Source organism: Echeneis naucrates, chromosome 18 (genome assembly GCF_900963305.1).
Source record: "Echeneis naucrates chromosome 18, fEcheNa1.1, whole genome shotgun sequence".
Taxonomy (NCBI): Eukaryota; Metazoa; Chordata; class Actinopteri; order Carangiformes; family Echeneidae; genus Echeneis; species Echeneis naucrates.
The window spans coordinates 14,526,987-14,546,919 of record NC_042528.1 but is presented as its reverse complement, the minus strand read 5'-3'; the positions used below and the strand labels follow the sequence as shown (position 1 = coordinate 14,546,919).

At 41.1% G+C, this 19,933-nt stretch overlaps 2 protein-coding genes across 2 annotated transcripts; one reads left to right on the top strand and one right to left on the bottom strand.

Moving 5' to 3' along the window:
- Window positions 1-3,592: 3,592 nt before the first annotated feature.
- mpdu1b (mannose-P-dolichol utilization defect 1b) lies at window positions 3,593-8,306 on the top strand. The gene is made up of 7 exons (XM_029526288.1): window positions 3,593-3,730; window positions 4,125-4,190; window positions 4,535-4,667; window positions 4,754-4,839; window positions 5,399-5,517; window positions 5,817-5,927; window positions 7,250-8,306. Exons 1-7 carry the CDS (start codon window positions 3,595-3,597, stop codon window positions 7,373-7,375), a joined length of 777 nt encoding a protein of 258 aa, XP_029382148.1. The 5' UTR covers window positions 3,593-3,594; the 3' UTR covers window positions 7,376-8,306.
- A 4,220-nt stretch (window positions 8,307-12,526) lies between these two features.
- sox19b (SRY-box transcription factor 19b) lies at window positions 12,527-17,045 on the bottom strand. The gene is made up of 2 exons (XM_029526777.1): window positions 16,093-17,045; window positions 12,527-13,996 (listed from the first exon to the last, which is right to left on the bottom strand). The coding sequence occupies exons 1-2, from the start codon at window positions 16,740-16,742 to the stop codon at window positions 13,735-13,737; spliced, it is 912 nt and encodes a 303-aa protein (XP_029382637.1). The 5' UTR covers window positions 16,743-17,045; the 3' UTR covers window positions 12,527-13,734.
- Between the last annotated feature and the right edge of the window lie 2,888 nt (window positions 17,046-19,933).

Here is a 19,933-nt window from a genome sequence, read left to right as displayed (position 1 = left end):
TTTACCTTTCCTGTATTTAATATTTACTTTATTTGTTTCCATTCTTTTTTTTTTTTTTTTACTTTATTTATTTACTTTCATCATTTTAATTTGATTGTGTTACGGACCTCTATGTTGGTATGCCTGTGTGGGAGTGTCTGTGTGTGAAGTGCCTCTGTGAACTGTCTGTCTGTGAGTGTCTGCTAATTGCAGGATTGCCCTCACCTGGACCCATAGAGATAAGAGGAGCAGAGGGAAAGTGGCTCTTTCTCTCCCCTCTCGCCAGTGAGGCAGCACCACCAGTAAAATGGCAAACGGCAAGCTGACCGTGTGTTAGACAGTGGGGTTTGAAGCGTAGACATCAACTGGCGTCGTGTTGTCAGAGTTTTGTGTGTTTTAGAGTTAATTAATCGTTCTTACTTAACTGTCCTGTTTTTGAGAGGATCATTTTCTGTTATTTCTTATATCATCCTTAGGTGTGTGAGGATTGATTTTTGGTGTGCCACTGACCTGAGCTACCTAATTACCTAATTTAATGCTTATACCTACCAGTCTTTCTTGTTTATCCATCTCTACCTGTTCTTTTTTTGTATAAAATACTACCTTTGTTTGCCCTGAGATACCCCTAGCTGTCAGGACATAACAGATGGCTTTTTTGTTCTATTCATTAATGTTATAGTTTACCCAGAATTGTTGTTCATCTTCCTCTCATTCAATCTTCAGATTTTTTTCCTCTAGTCTTTCATATCTTTGCAGCCATTCTTTTATATTGTATGAAACAATGAAATGTGGGTGTGTTTAAAACTTCAGAGATGTCATTACATATCTTTCATACCTTGTGAAATTCATCATTACAGTATGGAACTAAAGGCAGCCTTATTATAACCAGCCTTCCTTACAGTTCTTTGACTGGCAGCCCAACCAATGGTCATACCCTCTAACCTTTTCAAGTATTTATTGTACCCTGTTCTCTCTCTAGAGTTGGAAATTAAACAGCCTCTGAATTTTTTTACCTTTAAAAATTCCCATCTCACTCTCCCAAAAAATTTGCCCATCATCACTTCCATATGCTATATTGTCCATTACTTCCCACAAAAACTGGCTGCTAATGAATGTGACACAAGCTTAAAAAACAAATTTAGTGCCCTATGATACCAGAGGAATCCATGAAATCCTCCTCTTCCTATCAATCTATTTTTATCTGACTTACCCCCAGCAGTCTAGGTCTATAGCAGCATAACTTCTAGCTCCACTGTCAGAAATCTTGGAGTAACTTTTGACCAGGACATGTCCTTTGTCCCTCACATAAAACAAGTCTGCAGTGCAGCTTTCTGTGCAACATTAGGAAAATCAGACATATTCAGTCTCAAGAGGATGCAGAAAAACTAGTCCATGCATTCATTACTTCTAGGCTGGACTACTGTAACTCATTACTATCTGGATGCCCAAACAAATCTCTGAAATGCCTTCTTTTGGTTCAGAACCCTGCTGCACGAATATTAACAGAAACTAGGAAAAGAGGTCACATCTCTCCTGTGTTAGCTGCTCTTCATTGGCTGCTGGTAAAAATCAGAATAGAATTTAAAAAAACCTCAGTTAATGTAAAAAGCACTTAATGACCAAGCTCCACCATCTCTCAGAGAGCTCATTGTTCACTGTCTTAATAGGCCGCTCCGCTCTCTAGATGGAGGTTTACTTGTAGTTCCTAGAGTCTCCAAGAGTAAATCTGGAGGCAGATCTTTCAGTTATCAGGCTCCTCTTCTATGGAACCAATTTCCAGTATCAGTCCGGGAGGCGGACTCTTTAGCAAATTTCAAGACCAGGCTTAAAACTTTTCTATATGACAGAGCTCATAGTTAAAAAGTCAAAGCTCACTTACTCATTAGCTATGCTGCTATAGGGTAAGACTGCTGGGGGAAGCACTGAGCACCTCTCTCTCTCTCTCTCTCCCTCCCTCCCTCTTGCATGCATTGCCAACATGCCACTAACCATGTTTCTCTGAAGTCCCTGTTTCTCCCAGTTCTAACTATGTGTAACAGTAGAGACAAGTAGAGGCAGACAGAGATGAACAATCACACAAACTCAGACTCAGACCTATGGGCAATTTTGAGGAATTGATTAAACAACCATGCATGTGTTTGGACTGTGGGAGGAAACCGGAGTACAGGGAGAACTCCACACAGAAAGGTCCCATGCCTGGGAGTCTGTCCTCATCCTGAACACCCAACACTCACTGTCAATCTTCTCACTTGCTTGAAATTTGCCGACAAAGTGATAAAGTGTGATCTATATTCCTTTGTTTTTTCTTTTTTGTTATGCAGAGGTTATCTTATAACAACTTTATAGACAAATTATACTACGGCGGAGAGTGTGTGTGTGTGTGTGTTGGGGGGTGGGCATTACAGAAAATAATGGAGAAGCACTGCCTTAAATTGTGATGCGTAGTGCAGTAACATAGTTGTGACAGAGAGTGACACTAAAGAGCTGCACAGTCCGGAGAGCAGTATTGAGGTAGATCTGGACAACAATTGTGACCTTTTTTAAGACTTCGACACACCCCATGTCTGTAACATACCAGTGAAAATGTAATGTATCCAGGAATTACGGTCATGAAGATGCAAAAGATGCAAGATGTGCATCATTTTAAAGTGACATTTGTGTTAACTGCTTATGAAATCTTATTAAATTGAACTACAGTAGGCTACGTTTACACCTGGACGGCTATTTTCACAAACGGACATTTCACCCTCCCCGAGTTCACGCGTACCCGTATTCAGAATTCACATTCATTCGTGTGTATACCGTAAGGATATTCCAAACAGTAGATGGCAGTGTGACGAGAAGCTCAAGTCCACGTTAGCCAATCATAATCCCGAAAACAGCAACAACAGCGGAAGTTATGTTTTACTGTTTACATGCTAACGTGCAACCGAAGTTTTTAAAAAACTGCACTCTGCCCGGAGTTCTTAGAATGAATCGTTTTCAGAGGCGAATTCTCCTTTTGTGTGTAAATGAAACTACTGGAAAGTTCAACTTAAAAAAACAAAAAAACATGTACATAGCCAAAGAAAAGTACATTTAATATAAATATAAATGTGCCCATAATGCTTTGGCGAAATATTATATTCATTACTACAATTTCAGCAGTATCAAACCTCTGTTTATTATTTTTGAAATATTTGAAAAGGCATTACATGAAAATATTTTAAACTTAGTAATTAGCCACTGCTAGTTAGTACTGACTAGGATTGTATACGTACTACGTTTTAGTTTTGCTTCAATAATTCAAGAGCTGAGGGTTGGCCCTTGAGATTAGATGGATCCTGTGTTAATAGTGTTGGCACTTAAATGGTTATGTGAATAATAGCAATAACGGAAACTGCATAGCAATAGCTGGAAAAAAAAAATGTTTGACTCCTTTCGGGAACTCCATCATCACTTTTAAGTATGTCAGAATGGGAAAAAAAAAATAATAATAAAGGGCTAGAAACGGTGGGAAAAAAAATAAAGCAAAAGTTACAACTGATAAAATAACGGTTACTTCCTGTGGAACCTTTGCATGTGAAGGGGTAGGACTCCTTAATTGTTACACAATCAACCGCAACGTCATATTTAATGTTGACAATGGCGGACGAAACTGTGCTGGGTAAAGGTTCCCTTTTCACGGACCTTATTAAAGGGCTTCTTTTGACACATTTCATGCCAGAATCGTGTTACGATGAGTTTTTCCTCAATTTCAACTTCCTGAACGGTAAGTGGACATCAGCTCAAAAAGCGGAGGGACGCGAGTCAGGGTGTTAAAAGCTAAAGTACTGCTGAAGGAAACTAGCAGCTTCTATTTAATGGAGATAACGAAGAGGAAATCAGGAAAAGTATTTGCTGTTACGTTCATACGCCAACATCCTGAAAAATCGTATTTCTAGTCACTTAAATATATGTCTTAATTGTTAAGATATGTGTTGTAAGTGGGATCAGGCCTCTACTGAGACAGTTTGTGTTTATTGGTCGGAATGGCAATAGAAAACACATAATGTGCTGTATTAACGTCTCAGAAATTCAGTCTCGCGTTATACAATTAAAATTCCTTATCTGGAACAGAAGCCTGTGACTATTGGTAGCCTCTGCGTTTTTATGTTTTACATCAGTGCCATGTCTGAAGATTGTTCTGAGCAAAGGTCTGGGTATCGGCATCATCCTTGGCTCAGTGATGGGTAAGTCGCTCCATTAATTAATTATTTTTACTCAGTTTCAGACAATGTAAACATTGATGTCAGTGACTCTTATCTCTAATTACACCAAATTCAGTCTCATTATGGCATTATGAATATAAATAAAGTTTGAGCTCTTTCCTCTTTAAATTCAAAGTCATGTGAAGGGACAGGTTTATACATGTTGTTTCTATTGAAAATAGAATAATGTGCTTCGTATCCATTTTCTTTTGAAAGTCTTATTTATTTAACTGTGACAACGTCATGATTTTCTATAGAGTAGAAAATGTTACAAGATAGATTTCTTTTCACTGTAGCTACTTGTAGAAACTTTTCTTTTTTCACAGTCAAACTGCCTCAGATCATGAAGTTGATGAGAGCAAAGAGTGCTGTGGGACTGAGCTTCAAGTCTGTGGCATTGGAGCTGCTAGCCATCACAGGAACCATGGCTTACAGCATCGCCAATAAATTTCCCTTCAGGTTTGGCAATGACATCTGCGTGTTGTACTGTGCCTAAATCTGTAAATTGAGTTAGAGACGTAAACATGTGTTGGCTGTTTCCTCAGCGCCTGGGGTGAGGCTCTGTTTCTTATGCTGCAGACAGTCACCATTGGCTTCCTCATCCAACACTACATGGGAAAAACTAGCAGAGGTGAGACATCCCCAATCGGTCGAGGCAGATGGCCACCCCCCCTGAGCCTGGTTCTGTCCGAGGTTTCTGCCTCTTAAAGGAAGTTTTTCCTTGCCACTGCAGCCAAGTGCTTGCTCATCGGGGGATCTGTTGGGTCTCTTTAAATAATTTTATAAAGAGTTTGGTCTAGACCTGCTCTATATGTAAAGTGTCTTGATGTAACTTTGTTATGATTTGGCGCTATACAAATAAATCTCATTTGATTTGATTTGACATCAGTATTGACAGAGACATGTCAGAGGGATGAGTTCTGATATTTGATTTTGTTTTGTAACTGGTCTCAAGTCAGACTCATTTGGCACGGCCACTTCTGACAACATACACTCCTGTAGAGAGTGTCAGTCAAAATTCTTTATTTAGATATTCAATTTAATTTTTACTAGACCATTATAGCTGTTAAATAGCTAACTGCAGATGGAGAGAGACCAGTTTCTGTTCTGCAGAGACATATGATCCAGTTGTGAATTGAATAAGACAATGTAACTAGCTTCTACAGACCTGTTAGTCTCTTCTATCCCAGGCTTCCTGTTCTTGGTTTTGTATTTTGGCCTCCTGCTCCTTCTGCTGTCTCCAGTCACTCCCATGGCTGTAGTTACATCCATGCAGGCCTCCAACATGCCAGCTATCATCATTGGAAGGGTAGGCAGCATCAGCACAACGCATGCATATTAATACAAATCTTGCATTTGTAATGGTCGTCTTTTTAATCCCACTCTCTCTGATATGCTGTGCAATCACAGTCCTATTTGTAGTCCAATTGTTTCATCTGATTTAACAGGAATCCAACCCCTGTTAAGTGCTGTGCCATGGTTACAGCACAAACAGCAGTCAATATGCCTTGATTCACAGCAAACAGAGAATAAACAAATAAAAATGAAGAAAAAGTTCAAGAATAATAAACTGATGCAGATGGTGATGATGGTGTGTGTTTGTGTCAGTTGTTCCAGGCAGCAGCCAACTACAGTAATGGACACACAGGGCAACTCTCTGCTGTCTCTGTCTTCCTGCTGTTTGTTGGGTCACTTGCTCGTATTTTCACCTCGCTACAGGTGAGAGGTTTGTGTGTGTGCGTACACTCCTCTTTATGTATATAGATAGAGGTGTCTCGAAATAAATTAGAATCATCAAAAAGTTGATTTATTTCAGTAATTCAATTCAAAAGTCAGACTCTTTAGATTTCTTACACAAAAACTGATATATTTCAAGTGTTTATTAACCTTCTTACAGGAAACTGACCACATAATGAAGGCAATACCTTTGCAGCAATATGAAAACTGCTTGGAATTTCACTGTTAAATGCTTAATCTGCTGTTTTCCACTACTAAGTACAGTTGCATGTCTGATACTACAAATACCTTTCCAGCGAGTTATTGCTTTAGCAAGGGTTTAATTTTTTTGTGAGTTTGGCTCCAAACAAGGACAGAAGAGTTGACTGTGTTAAGGTCATTATTTTCATGTTCAAGTCTACCTCTTAACCTTTTATCAGGTCAGTGTTAATAAATGGTAACATATTAGTCACTTGCCCGATAAAGGGTTAATGATGACTGTGGAGATGTCCTGGCATAGTTCTCATGTTGCCTGGTAAGTATGCTACATGCACAAATTTTATAAACTAGCTTCCTTGTACTCAGGGAAAATCTAAATATTTCCACACCAGTGATTTCAGGAGAGGGGTTCAGTTCAGTTAATGTGTCTTCAATATCAGCAGTTGCCATGGTGTCTTTTAATTAGCTGCTGATTCAAATTGAAGGAGGTCATGTTGACTGGCGGAACTACAATCAATGTGGGGGTTTTTTTTGTTGTTGTTGTTTTTTTTTTGTTTTTTTTTTCTTTTCTTTCTTTTTTTTTTTCCTTTTTGGCACGCATGCGGGACTTCGTGTTCAGGGTTTGGCTCCATCTGTGATTCCACATTTGATTTCAAAGGTCAAAATTACAATGTCATTTAGATCTGTATCCAATTTATAGTTGGGAATTGTAACACCCCTACTCACAAAGACTGTTTGCTGTATTCTGAGGTACATTAAAGGTGTAGCTTAACAGGTCAGCTCAATCAATCAGACATTATATGGCACCTTTCTATACAGAGTGTAACACAAAATGCTTTAAAGAATAAAAACAATCAAAACCACCCTCACATGCACAGCCTGTGCATGTGTTAATCACTCAAGCTCATTTCAATAGCAAACTGAAAAGGCTCTTCCAAAAACCTGCTCTAGAGCAGACGAGACTCTAGAAAGCCTTAATAGAAAACAATCTTCATGCTAACATAAATGTGACTGAGGTCCCACTGCATCCAAGTCCAGGTTCAGGAACAAAGCTGGAGGTCATTGGCTTGTGTAAGAGAGATACCATGTGGCTTCTATTGTTGCAGGAAACTGGAGATTCACTCATGGCCCTCACCTATGTGATATCCTCAGCCTGTAATGGCATCATCACTCTACAGGTGCTCTACTACTGGAACAAATCCCCAGACTCCAAAAAGAAGAAGAGTGAGTAGGTCAGGACTGACCTTGATTCACACAACTGCTTTGTCCATTGTTCATCTCCAGCTACTTAAAGGTGTCCTCAAAGCCTGAAATCAAACACAAATAAGGGCACTAAATCCACAGAACTAAGATTGTGGACCAGCCATCCCAAGGTATTACACCAAGGGAACCTGAGGCTCTGATTTCTTTTACATTCCTCTTGATGCAGTTTTCCTCAGTGTGATCTAGCTCACTGAAGATACTCTGTGCACTTTTTACCCCCCCCCCCCCCCAATCCCATCACATCAAATGGCTTGAATGGTGTTGACTGTGGTTGATGTCCAAAATGGTTTGTTATATCATTTAACATTAACACAATCCATCCTCTGCTTTATTAAGATTTGCAATTGTACTACATTATTCAGGATCTCAACAGCTCCCAGTAACCACCACAAATTGACTGAGGTTGTCTGAAATCACTCTGAATGCTGTAGACATTATGGTATACTATGAAGTCCAGGTGAAAAGGCTGTAATAATTCAGACACCCATGCATTGGACTGTTGAGGGAGCAGACCTCTGTGTGGCTGTTTTTGGAGCGTGTATTGCGCCAAGCAGGTGCAACATTTAAACTGTTGTACTATTTAAATACAATGTAAAACAACAGTGTTTTCACAAAGGCAAAGTCAATTTATTCATTGATCTAAATTGACATAAAATGTCATGTTGAGATGCAACATAAATCCTAGCTAAAATTATTGCAGCTTTTTTTTCCCTTGCACACCAGGACTTCGTTTAAAACATGTTTAGATCCACAATTCTGATTGAAATGAGATATTGTCAAATGTTTGTAAAATAAAATTTTTGTCATGGAATATGGAATTAAGTGTTTGTATGTGGCAGTACAGCAGCATAGTGATTAAGCACTGTTGCCTCACACCAAAAAATAATGTTGTGGGTTCCATTCCTGGGTCTGGGTCCTTTCTGTCTGGAGTTTGCATGTTCTCCCCTTGCTCGCATGGTTTCCTCACGTAGTCCAAAGACATGCATGTCTAGGTTGATTGGTGAGTAAATTGCCTGTAGATCTGAGTGTAGGACCTGTACTGGACTGGGGACCTACACCAGATTGGCTACAGCAAGCCCATGAGGGTAAGTGGTAGAAAATGAGTGAGACAGTGAGGGTTTGTGTCATTCATTCACTCCAAGGGACTGTATCCAGTCTAGGTCTGGATGGTCTAGCTTGATGAGGATGGGTGCACCTGTCCAGGTCATCCCGTTATGGGATTGACATAGAAACTCTGCTGCTCTTACTTAAAAGCATAGTGGTTAGCGCTGCTGCCCCACAATAAGAAGGTTGTGGATTCAGTTCCCAGGCCTGGGTCCTTTCTGTGTGGAGTTTGCATGTTCTCCCCACGCCATTGTGGGTTTCTTCCAGGTACGCCAGTTTCCCTGTGACGTCATGTTTTGGGTAATTGGTGACTAAATTGTCCGTAGGTTTGAGTATGAGCGTGAGTGATTGTTTGTCTGTATCTGTGTGTTGGCCCTACGATGGACTGGCGACCTTTTCTGGGTGTACCCTGCACTCGCCCAGTGTGAGCTGGGATCGCCTCCAGCACTCCTGCGACCTGGAAACCGATAAGATGAATGAATAAATGAATGAATTTCTTTTGTCCTGTTCCCATAAAAAAATGTAAAAATATCTTAGTTTCATTGTTTGTGATGCCTGAGAAATTAAATGGCTGAATGAACATTTTCTTTTGCTTTAGTTTTTCCACCTCGTTTAATATTTAAATTTTTTATACTCTATATCAAGTTCCAATTGTTTTTGTAAGTGCTCTCACAGTGGCAACACCCACCTGAAACAAAATACATACATACTACAGTGACTTTAGCATAATAAGTACTTAGTCTTTTGTATGGTTTACTTTAAAATAATGCCAATGTCACAATGACTATTGCTATGAAATAAAGTTATTTACATCTTGTGAATGTCTCGTTTTTTCCCACAATGTACGATAAGCTGCTACAGGTTGCATGTAAATGTATATGACAGGTTGAATTTACTGTTACTTTTCTGGAGGACACAATTTTTGTGAGATGGGATAGCAGGCTCACTGTGAGGGTTTTTGCTCCACTGTGCAAAAAATATCTTACTTTCACAGTAAATGGATAATTGTGTTTCTTCAGCTCATTGTTTTAACATATACTCAATGAAACATACTATGCACAAGTACAGTGCTTTCTGAGCTGCCACCACTACTAGGGTCTGATGCCTCCATCAAGAAGGAATTAAAAGTGTGATCCTGAATAAGACCCCCCCACTCCATCTTTTTCATGTCACATTTTTTCCTGTGGGCTGCAGACAATATCAAATCATTGTCATTGTGATGATCCTAAAACAAAGATTCAGTGTATAAGAAGTACAGCTTTATCCATGTTGGTTAGTCCACAACATAGAAACAGCGGTCAAGAGAGAAAAAAGAGAGCAAAGGAGTGGTGATAGAAGACTTACTTAGTTACAAGCAGAGACAGAAAGATCGCCAAGAACAGAGTTAGAGTCAGGAAAATAGACAGGAACAGAGTCTGAGAAAAAGACAGAAAAGGGGCCAGTGATGGAGACAGTCACAGTGAAAGGTTTCAGGCACTGTCAGAGACAGAAAGAGAAATGGACAGTGAACAATTAGACACAGAAAAAAGACATAGAAACAGAGTTATAGACAAAGATACAAAAAAACAAGACAGGCAAAAAACAAACTAACAAACAAAAACAAAACAAAAAACCCAACAACAAACAAACCCAAAAACTCAATGCCAGAGATAAAGTGTGTAAAACATAAAAAGTCATAGACAGTCATTGAAAGAGACATAAAAACAGCCAGAGACTGGAACAAAGACAGAAAGCTACTGTATAGAGACAGGGTTAGAGACAGAGAGATCCAATGGCAGAAATTGCGCACACACACACAAACAGGCAAAACCTCAGAGACAGAGAGCTAAGTGATATAAAAAGAGACAGAAAAACAGGTGAAACAGAAAGAACCAGAGATAATCAGAGAAAGAGAAATGGGAAGGAAGAGAAAAAGAGTTGGGACCAAAAAGAAAAGAATCTGAGAGACAGAAAAATTGTCAGAAGAGACAAACAGAAAAGCGGGCAGTCAGAAAGAGACAGAAAAGGATTAGTGTCATAGACAGAAAACGATATAGACAGGAAGAGAGACAAAAGAGGAGTCAAACAAGAGTCAGAGCCAGGAATTTTATATCAGTGGGTTTTGGAACATGAAGTTTGCATCTCGATTGTGTGTCAGCGCTGGAGAACCTGTTGGTAGCTACCAACTCATTCTCTCTCACACACATGCCCACACACACAGCCTGACCACAGCTCTTTGTCAAGACTTTTAAGTCACTCTCAGTGGATCCATGGCAACCACTTGTTGAAGCCTCGCTGCTTGTTGCTAAGTGATAGGATGTATTAGACCAGAAAATCCCTCTATTGACACTCCCTCAGTCCCTTCTCCACCCTCTCACCCTATCTGCCTGTGGACCACAGCCAAAACAACCCTCATATACACTCTCACTTCCGTTAGTTACAGCAACAAAAGTTTGTTTATATTCAGAGTGCATTTAAACACAGAAATTACATCTGCGCCTAAACATGGTTCTACAAGTTCCATACCACCTTCTTGTTTCAGGATTGACCCCAAATCTGTCACAGCAGCAGAACATATACCTGTTTTTAAAGGAAAATTTTGATTTTTGCACATAAACCAAGACCAAGGACCTCATCTCACTACGGTCCCAGGAGTTCCATAAGTCCGTATTGAGGTTTATGCTGATGATGTTCCTGTAGCAGCACCCTGTAGTTATAATTAACCTGGTACAGGTTTGATAGTAAAAGACTTTATTAACTTAACTGTAATAGTTCATACCATATTTTATCTGAACGGTTGAAAATATGGTGGATGCACTGAGCGCCCCCACGCATCTATTCCCCTCCTCCTCCAGTTGATCACGGGCCCGCGTGTTTTCTCCCCTCCCCTCGCTGACCGATTAGCCAGTGCTTTCACATTTCCATGAGAAAGGCGGCGATCGGTGAAAGGGTTAAGCCTGAGGACGAAGCCCCTAAAGCAGCTCTAATTTTCTGCCCGGCGGGGAGTGGGCGAAGCGAGGAGAAAGAACAAAGACGCCTGGGGGAGGAGCGGAGACTCCGGCTTTACTATATGCACCTGCGGCCTGAAAAGCCGCGGACAATGCCCCTCCGAAACGGCCAATTACGCGTGGGCCATCCGCTGGTTTTCTGTGTGGAGAGGGGATGACAGAGAGGGAATGAAAAGCCGGGGAGTGGAGGAGGGGAAGAGGGAAAGTGAAATTTAAAAGACATTAAAGATAAGAGAGTAAATAATCAAGCTCTAAAACGTTTGGCTTCATAGCTATTCATCCTCATCCATCACATCCTCTCCTGCTCACCGCTTTGGCTTCTTCTGTCCACGGCTTCAGTGAGAACGGCCGCGGCCGGAGGACCCTGACCGTGGGAAGGGTCTCGTTTGGTCTGTACTGGTCTGCTTCTTCTCTCCTAAACTGAGATGCGTCTTAAAGGGGAAGGGAAGGTTTCACCAGTGTGCATGGCGAGGAACCTGCACATTTGTTTTAAACTGCTTTGTTGTTTCCCTGTTGTGGTATTTTGATGATGGAAACGTGTAATGGCGCTGTAAAAGCATTGATTGTGTTGCCAGTGAAATAAAAGACTGAAGTAACGACTCTTGTTATCGGCCAACACGAAGCCATAGATGTGCTTTTATCGTCAATAAAAGTTAATGTTGTAATGCATTTACTTAACGCAAATGGTGTAAAAATCAGAAGTGGTTTCAAATGGAAGTGGTGATCAAGTATTTCCAACCTTCGGCTACCACAACCTGTGTCCACTTCATTATGTCCACTGGTTCAACTGTCGTTCTCCGTCAATGAAAGATGTATCTCAAAGACACATCTACATGAAAACACCTCATGATTTTTATGTCCAAATCCACATTGCAAAAAGTAGTATTTATATGATTAAGCAGTAAGTTGACCTTGAATTGGAAAGAGTGGCTTATTTGTGGTGTCCCAAAGGAATAAAATGATTCATATGCAGAGATTCCTAAAAAGTCTGGTTTTGAAGTAAAGCACAGAGATTATGTGAATGAAAAAAGATTTGCTCTTTTTATTAATAGTGTCATTAATCCCATAAAAGATTATTCAATTGAAGAGGAATTGACTCTTAGTGCAAGAGCCTAAAAATTATGTGTACAGTATTTACATGAATGCAACAAATGAAGTCTACACAGCAGCCTTTACACACAATAATGCATCCTAACATCAGTAGAAAAGTTAACTTTTAAAAAAACTGAGGCACCAGTGTAAACGTTGATCCAGCAGTTACAGTAGAGAAGGTCCAGTCCAAGAACAGTAGCAGAATCAAAACACATTCTGGTACAGAAGTAAAGACCAGAGCTACAGGTCTAATGTGAGACCTAAAAACCTCTCTGAGCACAAATAAAGAACTGATTCAAATGCAACATGTCCCTCTATCTGTTTGTGGACCTGCTGGAAGTCCTCTGAAATGTGCCATTTATTAAATTCAATTAAGAAGAAGACCTAAGATGAAACAACTCCTGCCTAGAGCAAAGCGACAAAGCAGACGCTCTCACAACAACATTTACATCAGATGATTAAACCTACATCTAATTAGAAAAAAGAAAACAGGCAGCAAGAACAGTCTCCTGGGACCTGGACCTGCAGGGTGAGGAACTGGGCAAGTTCAGGTGTTTGTTTCCTGTGGATGCAGTGCCGATTGTCCAACAGGTGTCCACAGGGGGGCTCCATGGTGCCCAGCAGGTAAAATATAAAAATAAAGAGTACTAAACCAAAGCCAAGGCACAAAGAGTCCATTTAAGAACACCTCTGTAATTCAAGTTGTGTATTTCGTTCCCTTTTCCCCACCAGCACCTAGCTCTCAGCTCTTCCCATGCAGCAGGACAGACCACCAGCCCCCCTTTCTGTGTGGTGGAGCTGTTAGTGCAGTGTCACAAATAAGGGAAGAAAAACCTTTTGACTCAATAAGTTCTAAAAATATAAAAAGATGACATAGCATTTTATAATATGTACAGGGTGGGGGCATGTTTGATGGGGATTGCTATTTGAACTGATGTGGCATCAAGGAGGTAGAAAAACAGCTGTTCAGCAATTCAAACATTTTCTGTTTGTCTGCAGGCACAAGTAGATATGTGACACCACAGAATCCTTCACACTGCCCATCTAATACCCCCCACCTTCGCCCCCACTCACTCCACCTCCTGTTCAGCCAGCTGTGCATCATGAGCATTTCTGGTGTCCCAGTTCAACTCCAAAGCCCAGTCCTAGATGTGTGTGAGCGGAACAGTCCCAGTGAGGTAGTGCTGCTGGACGCTGGTGTAGCCCCTCTGTGCTGTCGAGGGGTCACCAGCATCACCTCCAGGTCCAGGAATGTACATGCTGATCATGTCTCTGAGGTCTCCTTGCAAAGGTCCCCTGTGGTGGTTGGGTGCCCCAGTGGGAGGCGAGTGGGTCACTGGCTCTGCCTTCACCATAGACATGGTGACAGGGCTGGGCTGCTGGGGGCTACTGCTGTAGGACATGGGGCTGTGGAGAAGATAGGACAGGTTAGACCCATGAACTGATTAAGGCAGTAGGCTGATTCACATATGGTCCTCTAAACACTTATCTAAAGAGAGCATGTGCCATCGCTGGGTTTGTCTGCAGTACTTGTGTGTTATGGTTATTTCCTAAGTTGCTTGTTCTTCTCATGTTTACGAAGCCTTTTAACACCTATTCAATGAAAAACACAGGTCACTCACAGTAATGTAGATATGGTAATAAGGGTCTGACACTAATCACAAGTAAAATATTTTTGACAACTTATGTAAATATAAGTGTTCAGACTGGGCCTTAAACTGAATCTGATGGATTGAGACTTACTGATTCAGGTATTTCAGTATTACACTGACCTGCAGTAAGAGTATCAATTTTACACATAATTGTTCAGCATCATAATTTAATATATTTATCCTCAATTCCAGTTAAAGTTTTACTGAACAACAGATATTACTTCAAGATACTGAACCTTAGCTGGTTTCTTTCTGTCCTCACTGTAATTCTGTGCCAATGTTAACTCGTTGGCTCAAGTCAAGCGGGTGACAAGGTAATGACCTCACAAGCACCTGCTACAACATTAAACCAACATTATTTTGTCATAGGACAATGTCAAAGGATGAGCTTTTAGCTCATCACATCTCATAAGATTCAACCAGGTTCAAAGACCTCATTCTGGCTCCCCTTTAGACCCACTTATTCTTGTTCCTTCAATGCTGCGGTGGAGCATTTGTATTTCTGATAATTTGTGATTCTGCCACTGCTTTTATTGTCAGTTGTTCCTCTTGTGGGACAAACCACCTCTACTGCCAATCAGACACTGGTTCCTTTAAAACAGTGAGTCAGAACAGCAAGCTATTCACGATGAACGCCTGCATGTTGAGACAGAGCCAGAAACAGGAGGGAGTGCTGCAGATTGGAGCTTACCTAGTTCACAGTGACACCTAAAAAACATCACTCCAGCAGAATTCCTGTAACCATTCCTACAACATGCTGTCACTCATTCAACACATGAACCAATCATTTGATATTCCATCCTATGTTAGTAACTGCTCTGGCAAACTAGTAGTTCTCCTGACCAGACTCTGATCCCTGGAGACAGGTCATCTGCACACAGGATCAACACTGATCCACCTGTCTGGACTCAGTCAGAAACATATAGCTGTAAAATTCTTGCAAAAATTAACTTTAGGTCAGGGGAGACAAATTAGGACATCACAATTTCCCACAGGCTGAGTGGACACTGTCAAAATGGCCTCCCAGATACAGATGATCAGGTGAAATTTTACACCAATTTACCCTAAAGCCAACATATTTATACCTCCAACTGAATTTTGCCACTTTCAAAAACAGTTGTATTTTTGTTACAAACTATAATGATCCAAATATCGGTTAAGGTCTGCTCTTAGTTTAAAGCAGCTGCTGTTGCCCACTGGCACAGAGCCAGGTTCGACAGGTTCAGTAACCAAAGGGACTCAAAGTTCAACAACTGAAAACACCTTACTTTAGATGAATTCTTCAGTGAAACTGACTGGGGACATTTAATGAAATATCCAAGTTGAGTGTTGGGGGTGGGGGGGTGGGTGTTGAGTCTGGAGGCTGAGACCCTGAAGTCTGAGTGGGGACAATGGTTTGCAGGAGCAGAGGACTGTGGGTATACGACCACACACAGAGTTGGCCTGCCTGCCATCAAGTCATCCTGATCAACATTCCAGGCATGACCCAGCCCAGAGCACAGTGTCGCATGCATGGCAAGTAGACAACAGACTTCAACCCTGTTTCTCAGTTACTCAGTGGGAGTGAATGTGCTGCTTCTCTAGCAGGTCAAAGCACCTCTGCCTCAGATCACTCTCCCAGCAGGTCCACTGGGAAAGTAAGCAGTTATTTTAATTTTATTCAACTTTACTCAGGGAGTTTTAGCTCACAGTTCAATTAATCCACGATATAATCACAAAATAGTTGTGTAGGAAAAAACAGCACCACACATACCTACATGCAATAATAATACTAATGATAAAAACTCCACTGACCACTTAATGTCACCTGAAGCACGCAAAAGACTCGCCCTCATAGTGACTGAGACTCACCTGTAAGAGTTCGCTCCGTTCATGTACGTCTGTGCTGCCGTCATCGTAGGTGGGTACTGAAGCGCAGACAGGTCATACCGGTGGAGCTGCTGCGTGTAGCCAAGCGCCTCGCCCTGCATGCCCGCGTAACCCCCGGTGGGGCCCCAGCCGTAGCTCTCCATCCTCGGACTACCACTCTGGCCCTGTGCAGCAGCCGCCAACAGGTTCCCCGCGGACAGTGGGTACTTGGCGACCTGAGCGTCCTTCTTGAGCAAAGGCTTCGTCTTGCGGCGCGGCTTGTATTTGTAGTCGGGGTACTCCTTCATGTGTACGGCGCGAAGTCGTTTGGCCTCGTCGATGAAGGGTCGTTTTTCGGAATCAGTCAGCAGCTTCCACTCGGCCCCCAGCCGTTTACTGATCTCAGAGTTGTGCATCTTGGGGTTTTCTTGAGCCATTTTGCGCCTCTGACCCCGGGACCAGACCATGAACGCGTTCATTGGCCTTTTCACTTTATCCATGGGGTCGGCACCAGGTGGGCAAGTCGTCTTGGAGCTTGGATGAGAATTCCCGTTAGTGCCCATGTTCCCGGTGACCGGAGACATTCCCTGAGAGGTTTGGTGGGACGGTGGCTGGCCCGTAGGCTTCAGCTCATGTTCCATCATACTGTACATGTCAAGCAGGTGCAGTGAAGTTGCGGACGTACAGAACAGTTGGAGCGTTTTGTCGCCGTTCACCTGGCGACTTGAGGCCAGGTTTCCCTACAGGTTCAACGGGAGCGCCGGGTGATCCAAATCAGCTAATTACCTCCAGAGACAGACGGAGCGCACGGGCTAGTTACGTTGTCTGTCCTGGGTGAGGAGTGCGGCAGTCGGCTGGAGTCAGACCTCCAGCTCTCTCTCTAAACTCTGTACAACTGTTCCTTCAAAAGTTCCCCTGTCCTTGAGCAGGCAGCCACTCTCGGACCAATGGGAGCGCAAAGAGCTTCCGCCTCTGCGCGTGCATTTGCAACTGAAAAGCCTCTGGCGGTGCGCGAGACACTTGTTGACAACGGAGGCGGAGTGAAGGGAAGCATACCTGGCTCATCTCAAAAGATAGTGATCAACTGTTCTGACCGAGTTGTACAAAGCTGCCATAATGACTTGACCACAGCTGACATTAAACACACACATTTTGTTAGCCTTGTACTAAATGGTTTATCCGCAGACTGATAAAAATGTAACTCTTAAACTCTCATCCATTGTCTCACCCATCTCAAGGTGGGTCCTCATGTCCCCTGATTCAGACTGAAAATCTCATCTGATTAGATCTTTACTTGCACATAAAAGTTTGTATTGTGTTAGGTTGTGTTGCATTGATCTGTGCTGTGTGGTGTTACGTTGAGTTACAGTACTCAAAAATGAGTACTCCCCATTTGAAAAGTAAGAATTTTATCAATTTCTTAGTGAATATGAGAACAATTTGCTGTATTCTGACAAAACTCGATTTTATTAAGTATTTATTTTTGCTAGCATAAAAGAATAGTCTTCTAACATCTTTAGGGTAATAAAAATAAAAATAATTTGACTTGACATATTGTTTAAACAAAGTGTTGGTTAAAAATTACACTTGACAAAAATTTCTACTAAATGTAATATTTTGTATGGGATGGGTGAGACATCGAAGAAGTTGATGACACACAGCTACATCTGTCATTCTTCATATTTGGAGATTAAACACTTTCAGATCCCAGATGCTGGATCGCTGTCTTTTCAGAACTTCCCACAAGCAGGGTGAATCACTTTCAGCTTGCTCTTTCTCAGAAATCAACCAATGGTCTTTGATTATATATATATGTTGAAAGATTTCCCTATGACCTAAGGAGTGATGGTAGGTTCTTTCAGTATTTCACAGTACAGCTGACAATACTTTCGTCAAAAAATGCTAATGTCAAAGTGTTAACTTTGTGAATGACATAGGCACAATGAGCTTCCAACAAGTTCATAATTGCTTTGATCACATTTTCTACTGTATTCCAACTTATTGGCAATGCTTTACTCATTGTTTTGTAACCTTCACCTTTTTGGGGAAAATTATTTTCTTCTTCATGTCTTGTGACATTTCTCTTCAATGTGGTGCCATTTTTGTCTGCATTAAATGAGAGTGGACTTTCTTTCCTGAATACCAATACCACTAATTGCCGCTTATCTTGTAGTCCCTGAGTGACAATCAATTAAACTCACCTGTCATTGAATTCCTGTTCACTTGAAATTAGGGTGTAATAATTTTTGCACATGATATGAAATCATTTTGTTAGGAAAGCCAATCCTAGCTCACGTTGGGCAAGGGCAGGGTACACCCTGGACAGGTCACCAGTCCATCACGGGACCAACATATAGACACAGAGACAAACAACCACTCACGCTCAGAACTATGAGAAACTATGAGAAATTTAGAGGAACCAATAAACATAGACATGCATGTCTTTGGACTGTGGGAGGAAACCAGAGTACCTGGAGAAAACCCAAGCAAGCATCAGGGGAATATCCACACAGAGAGGCGCAGGAATTGAACCCACCACCTTCTTGCTGTGCTGTGCTATGTGTTAGCATATCCCCCTGGGACCTAGGAAAAAAATGACTTTTTCATAAAAATTTGACTTTTTGGGGATAAATTAAGTGTGGGGATGGTAAAGAACATTTCAAAGAAAAGAAAACATTATTTAAATGTAACTTTATTAAAATTTTATAGCACATGCACTGCAGTGGACAACAGGGCATAATTGATGTCAAACATAAAACATTTTGAATGTGTTATCTCTGCGTCAGGTGCATCCAAAAGTATTAGAGGAATCAAGCAAAAACTAATGTCAACTACAGACATGGAATGAATTGCCGGGTCTCAAGAGGATATGACATTGAAATTGACCAATTAATAATATTTCCTCACAACCCTCTTCCATCCAAACATTACCAAATAAAATTTGAGTTTACAATAATTGGCTGCACAGCATCTGGGGATAAATTCAACTATAGCAGATGTTTATCTGAAAATGTTGTGGCCAAATTTAACAAGAACATACAGTCATCATTAGCTAAATTGCCATGTCTAAATTCAGAGGACTTCTCCCATAGTTCAGTTGAACCACCGATTCCTTTAGCTCTCAGCAGTGATGATTTTATTGGCTTATTTACAAATAAAATTACAACTATCAAAACCAAAATTCATCAGGTCTTACCTACGATTGGCAGTAATCTACTATCAAATGCAACAGGTTTTGAATCAACTGTAATCAACTGTGTGATTGTGTTAGTTTCAGTAGTGTGGTTTTGTGTGGTCAGTTGTCGTGTTAGTACTGTGTTGGGTTGTGTGGTATAGTGTTGGTTTGTAGTGTTCGATGTTAGTTTGTTCCGTGTGGTGTGGTTATGTGTCAGTGTTGTGTTGTGTAAAGGCCTATATCTGTTAAAACTGTTCAGAATAATTTATCGTTGATAACTTTTGACAGTTGATAGTTGCTGTTGAAAATTGGTTTATAATAGTGGTTTAAAAACATTGATATATGTTATAAATTGTTGATTACAGTTCAACCATGTTGAACTTCAGTGATAACTGTTCAACTCAACTGTCGTCAATAACTCCTGAAACCTGCTGATAAAAACTTGTGTGTTTATTTTTGATTGTAAAGCCATCTCTTAAATTCATTCTTTTATGTATTTCTTTCTCCATCAGTGGACATTTTCCCTACTACTAAGCTTATGCTACTCTTTGAATTTGAGCTTTGAAAGGTAGTAGAAAAAAAAAAAGGTGATCTGAAGAGGGGCAGCGGCCAGATTTCTCTTTAGCCCTGTATCTCACTTGCACTAAAACTGGAAAAACAGAGGACATG

What these genes read in the sequence shown, in the direction of transcription:
- mpdu1b (XM_029526288.1), top strand. Translation starts at nt 3,595, where the DNA reads ATGTTGACAATGGCGGACGAAACTGTGCTGGGTAAAGGTTCCCTTTTC. An exon ending in CAGCTATCATCATTGGAAGG is followed by an intron (nt 5,518 to 5,816) that starts GTAGGCAGCATC and finishes TGTTTGTGTCAG; the next exon opens with TTGTTCCAGGCAGCAGCCAA. An exon ending in GTATTTTCACCTCGCTACAG is followed by an intron (nt 5,928 to 7,249) that starts GTGAGAGGTTTG and finishes CTATTGTTGCAG; the next exon opens with GAAACTGGAGATTCACTCAT.
- sox19b (XM_029526777.1), bottom strand. Translation starts at nt 16,742, where the DNA reads ATGTACAGTATGATGGAACATGAGCTGAAGCCTACGGGCCAGCCACCG. An exon ending in AACGGAGCGAACTCTTACAG is followed by an intron (nt 13,997 to 16,092) that starts GTGAGTCTCAGT and finishes TCTTCTCCACAG; the next exon opens with CCCCATGTCCTACAGCAGTA.